General features: G+C 33.7%; 1 protein-coding gene across 1 annotated transcript in view; it reads right to left on the bottom strand.

Annotated features, from left to right (window-relative positions):
* The window catches only part of LOC107716209 (solute carrier organic anion transporter family member 1C1-like), a 25,086-nt gene that overhangs the window by 16,766 nt on the left and 3,049 nt on the right, over positions 1-5,271 (bottom strand). The window contains exons 3-8 of the mRNA XM_016522586.1: positions 4,052-4,193; positions 3,624-3,756; positions 3,299-3,423; positions 2,504-2,650; positions 1,296-1,394; positions 420-676 (exon numbers count right to left, since the gene is read on the bottom strand). Coding sequence (XP_016378072.1) covers positions 420-676; positions 1,296-1,394; positions 2,504-2,650; positions 3,299-3,423; positions 3,624-3,756; positions 4,052-4,193 — 903 coding nt within the window. The remainder of the gene's footprint in view (positions 1-419; positions 677-1,295; positions 1,395-2,503; positions 2,651-3,298; positions 3,424-3,623; positions 3,757-4,051; positions 4,194-5,271) is intronic.

The raw sequence follows: 5,271 nt of genomic DNA, 5'->3' as shown, positions 1-5,271 counted from the left end.
CACTGTAAATAAACTGCACTTGGGTTCTTCACTACGCTTGCCTTCAGTTGACTGATTCGTTACAGAATACACAACCTCCAAAATGAACCCAGCAGATCGTCTCATTCGACTTCGCCAAGGAAGCCGGCCTATAGAGGATTATGTGGCAGACTTTTGTAAGTTGTGTCATTTGGTGGACTTTCATGACACTTTCCTGAAAGACATTTTTCGTTTTGGTTTGGTTAAAAACATATCACATTTAATGCCACGCAATACCCCTCAATGGACTCTTGAGAAATATATAGACATTGCTCTGCAGTTGAGTGGCTCTGCCTTCACTGTGGGTGTGGTGGAGGAGGAACACAGCACATGTATGCTCAATATCTCGACCAAATCTTATGAATAAACATATTTAAAATTAATTATTTAATGAGATGAACACCTTTAGCCAGAACTGCCATGGAAGCTGGTTTGTTGGGAGCAGTACTGTGTTTGTTGTTATCAGGAATGAAACGGTCCTGCTCGCCCTCTAAAACATTCGATTTTTTCTCAGTTTCAGTCTCGCCCTGCTTTGGAAGAGACTTGGGAAAGAACCAAAAGGGAATTCCGGCCAGTAGCATCACTCCACCAGTTAACAAAAAGCCCAGCCCCCAGGCACCAACCCAACGTGAGTCTTTGTAGTTGATGGTGATGGTATCTTTAAAAAAAAAAAAACAGACATGCGCATTTTGTTCATTAATCAGTAAAAAGAATTTATCATTTGTAAATCCTCACAAACAGTATGACCGAATACCCCTTATGTCAAAGGGTAACTGGGTCAGCCAGCCAGTTATATAGAAGACTAGTTATCATAAAGTCATGTCATTCATTAACAATGATGATCTACACTGACTTCAGGTAATGATGCGTTACTGCAGAGTTATGATATGATATGATATGTTATGACCTACTTAGTTGAAGTGAACTGAGCCAATCGATTAGACTAAAAGACAAACATCCACTATTCACATAATTCACATGCAACAAGTAACTATGACATAGTAAAACTGAAGGTACAAAGGCTAAAGGTTGCTGGGAATTTTTTCTAGAAATGTGCAAAATATCATCATCATTTTGTGTTTTATATATTTTCTTTTATAACCATGAAAAGTTAATCTTAGATCACCAATTTGGCCTATAGGGATAATAAATAAATGAACTTTTCCACGACATTCTAATTTATTGAGATGCACCTGTATTATCAGTGTAGGGCAAAGAGCCGTTATCAGTTCAACAAAAATAGGACTGCAATCTTCACTGGTTGTAGAGGTCATTACCTAAGTCCACTGCTCCTATGTCCACATAGAGCTTGGCACAGAATGATCCTAACATGAATCCAAACACAGGCCCCATTATTCCCAAAGTCTGTACGAGAGCTGAGGAGGGGAAAAAATCAATACAAAAATGCTGATTCACACTGACATCATCTTAATCAGAGAAAGAGTAGGAGGGTGAAGTTAAGAACATGCCCAAGTCATATTTCACACCAAAATGAAAGGACAGAAATGAAATTTTGCATAATATTTCTCACATTTTCAATTATATTTTTTTTTGTATTTTTTGTATTTCATTATGTTCATTACAATTAAGCCTCACCTCCCCCCACACACATCCTAATTCTCAATTCTTATCAACATGCTGAAAAAAATATATTACCATAGATTACCCCCAACACGTATTACACCCAAAATTATTGGCATTAGCGTAATGTACAAAAATTAGTTACTGAAATAATGTAGATTAATAAAATTGCACAATATAAAAAGCATTGTATATAGCATCACTATACATTTGTAATGAGAGTCACCACCTAGAATAATATAAGTTAACCAGTCTTTTCAAACTGCACATTATTTGTATGGTTTATTGTTTGTATGGTCATATTGCTTCAATTATTCAATTATCCTAAAAAAAATAGGCTTAATTTTCTATATTACAAAAACTAATTCTAAATACATTATTTGGTTATTTTTTATTGAAGAGTGTATAAAATATACATATAAAAAGTATATAAAAATATACATTAAACGTATGTCATATATTTAAATATATCTAATGACACTTTTGTGACATTCAAAATTTATGAACTTTAAATGTAATATTAAATAACACACTACTGTTAAAATTATAATCAAGTACTTTGCATGTGCTTTAGTATGTTAAGAGAGTGAACTTTAAAGCATGACAAAACATTATTAAAACATAGTACACTTAAAGTATTTTTTAAAAGTGCACTTCAGTATGTTAAGAAGCAGTTATGAAAGTGTACTCTCTTTAAGTAAATATAAGTTAAATATAATATTATCTGCAAACACATATATTAATGATCAATAAGTAAAATGCACAATTAAAATTAAACTGGAAAAGTGAAACTGGTGCGTTTTGACATCTAATGGGGATGAAGTGTAACTAGCAGGATGTTAATAAGGCTTGAATGTATGCCAACATTGATAATATAATGATTGAAAATGGTAATCAATCATACACATGTAAAGAGCAGTGTTTTCTTCCCTCGAAAAATCATCCAGATAAGACAACCCAAGAGGCATGACTGGTGTCTCTCCTACCCCACGAAGCATGTTCCCGAGAAAGACATAGAGCCACAAGGAGGAGCTGGCTGCTTTCTCACACCCTTCAAAAACAAAAGCACCACAAATAAACAAAACACACTCCAATATCAGCATCTTAATGAAAGATCAAAGTCTACATTTGTAGATTTTAAGTGTATCAATTACATAAACCCAATATATTAAGCTTCCCAAAGTTCAAATTTCAGAAATGAGAAGCTGGATAAGCAAACTAGAGTGACAGATCAATGTTGCAGGGGATTGTGGGTAGCACAATCATATTACAAGCCAAACATGACAACTGATTCCACAACTCAACTTTCTCAACATATTTTGTTTCATGAATGATTGTTATTTCTTATGAATGTGCATGGCAGTATTATAGTAAATCTTACAATACAATGTATATGTCTGGGTCATATAGCACCCAAAAATGAGTAAATAAGAAAAATGTATTATGCAACATTAAAAAAAATATATGAGATGAAATATGACCCAAATATTTCAAAATTCACAGATTATCTCATATTACTGTTATTCGATTTTATATAGGATTTTTTTGGAAGAAACTTAATTGGAGAGGCTGTTGATCTTATCTAAACTCCTGTGAAGGCCATCAGATTGTTATGTAAAAGAAAAAAAAAGGTTGCAGTATAATTTTTGTTTAATCTCTTATCTGAGGTCTGTCTCAGGGTCAGGGCTGAACAACTTACCTGCTTGAATTTCCACTGTGGGAATTTCATTATCATGTGTAAGACTCCCATTGGTTAAGCATGGTAGAATACTCTCTGTATCATTAGAGGCGGAGAAATGTGAAATTGATGTCTCGTATTTGTACCTGTGGAAAACAAACACACATTTGACACATATTATTTGTCTTATAATTTGAATTTAGAAACATAGCCTTGTTGACACAAACATGGTAACTAAAGTAGTTTATAGAGCAGTTGACCAGTGTTAAAATAAATAAATAAAATCCTTGAATAGGCAAATGTTAATTTTGTATTTATTTTTTCTTTTTTATCTGTATAAACTTACGGTCCTTGGAAGAAATGTGGTGCCGCAGTTATGAAGGATCCGATGGCCATGATTAAACATCCAGCTCCTATGAGTCGTGGTCTATGAAGCTTAGCGCCAAAGTAACTTACAAAAGCTATTACAAACAAATTACCTGAAAAGAACAAAAAATGGTATTCTATTAAAATCACAGATTTTGACAAGGTGATGATATCGTATGAATTTGTACAATGTGATTCAGATGGAGAAGTAAGATTTTTAGAAGGAAAAAAAATCCACCCCCACATCATGGGGCATAAGAAACGCACAAATGAGATATAACAAATTTGCCACCAATTCACCAAAACGTAAAAGACTAGATACAAATTACCATTAGAGTGTGTGGGTATATGCTTTGTTTTTAGCATTCTGCTACATTTAGGCCCAAAATGTGTCATTTGTATGCTTACCAATTTCAAAACTTCCATCAATGAATCCAATCAGTGAGCTAGGAATGTCAAAACGTCTCTCAATCTGTGTGACAGAGCTCTTCATGTAGCTGCCCTGAAATGCTTTGGCAAAGTACACAAAACCCATGGCAGCCAAAAACATCTGAAGAAGACACACACACACACACATTTGGTTAACAATTCATGTAACTAAAACCCACTATGAGTTTATAGACTAAGAAACTATATTTTTTTACTTTTCTGAAGAAATGCAAAGTCGCCATTATGATGCTAAGATATTGTGGGTGGTCCCTAACATGTTGCTAAGTTGTTTTTAGGGTAGTCCCTAATTTTATATATGCTGTTTAGAGACATGCCATATATGGTATGGTATTTCAACCCAATCTTTATGTGAAGCATGAACAGATCATACGAAAACATACTAATGAGACTGACATACATACTAATGTAATAATTGGCCAAGTCTAAACTAGTTGATTGTTCTTAGATAGTTTAAGATGGATTGAGTTGTACATTTTGTAAATAGTTTTATGGAACCAATGGCAAACACTCACAGGTTGACCATGAAAAATTACAAATTACTTTGAAAATGACCAACAAAAAAATGTCATTTTATAACAGTCGTGTTCTTATAATTGTTCTTATCATAACATAAGTGTAAATATCATTGAATTCAGCACTTATTCAACGCTACACAAGACAGATGGACTTAGCAGTGACACATTACACATATGAGTAACCCACATTTTGATGACTAGTAAAACCATTTTCTCAGTATTTGTACTACCATCAGATTGCCATTGTATGTTCATGTTACATGAGTTAACTATTAACAAGTTGTAGTTTGTGTCAGAAGCCATGCCACTGATTAGTTTACACAAAAGGAAGTACACTAATCATCAACTGCCACTAAAACTAAAACTCTGACTTTGCTCCAAACATTGACCTTCTAGAGACTCTTTTTTTTTTTCAAAGCGATAAGCGATAAGGTCAGAAAATGTCCTAGTAGAATATTGTTTTGGAATGGGAACATCCTCATGGCTTGAGTAACATTTTTGCAGTTGAGTAACATTTGTGTGTTGGGCAGTTAAAGGGACCCAAAACTCACCAAAATTAATCATTTACTCACCCTGATGTCATTCCAAAGCTGTATGATATATAATAATATATAAGTGTGTATATATATATATATATATATATATATATATATGTGTGTGTGT

Source organism: Sinocyclocheilus rhinocerous, unplaced genomic scaffold, assembly GCF_001515625.1.
Source record: "Sinocyclocheilus rhinocerous isolate Xijiao unplaced genomic scaffold, SAMN03320098_v1.1 scaffold3022, whole genome shotgun sequence".
Taxonomy (NCBI): Eukaryota; Metazoa; Chordata; class Actinopteri; order Cypriniformes; family Cyprinidae; genus Sinocyclocheilus; species Sinocyclocheilus rhinocerous.
Note: the sequence above shows the minus strand (reverse complement) of the source record. Positions and strands in the feature narration are given on the sequence as shown.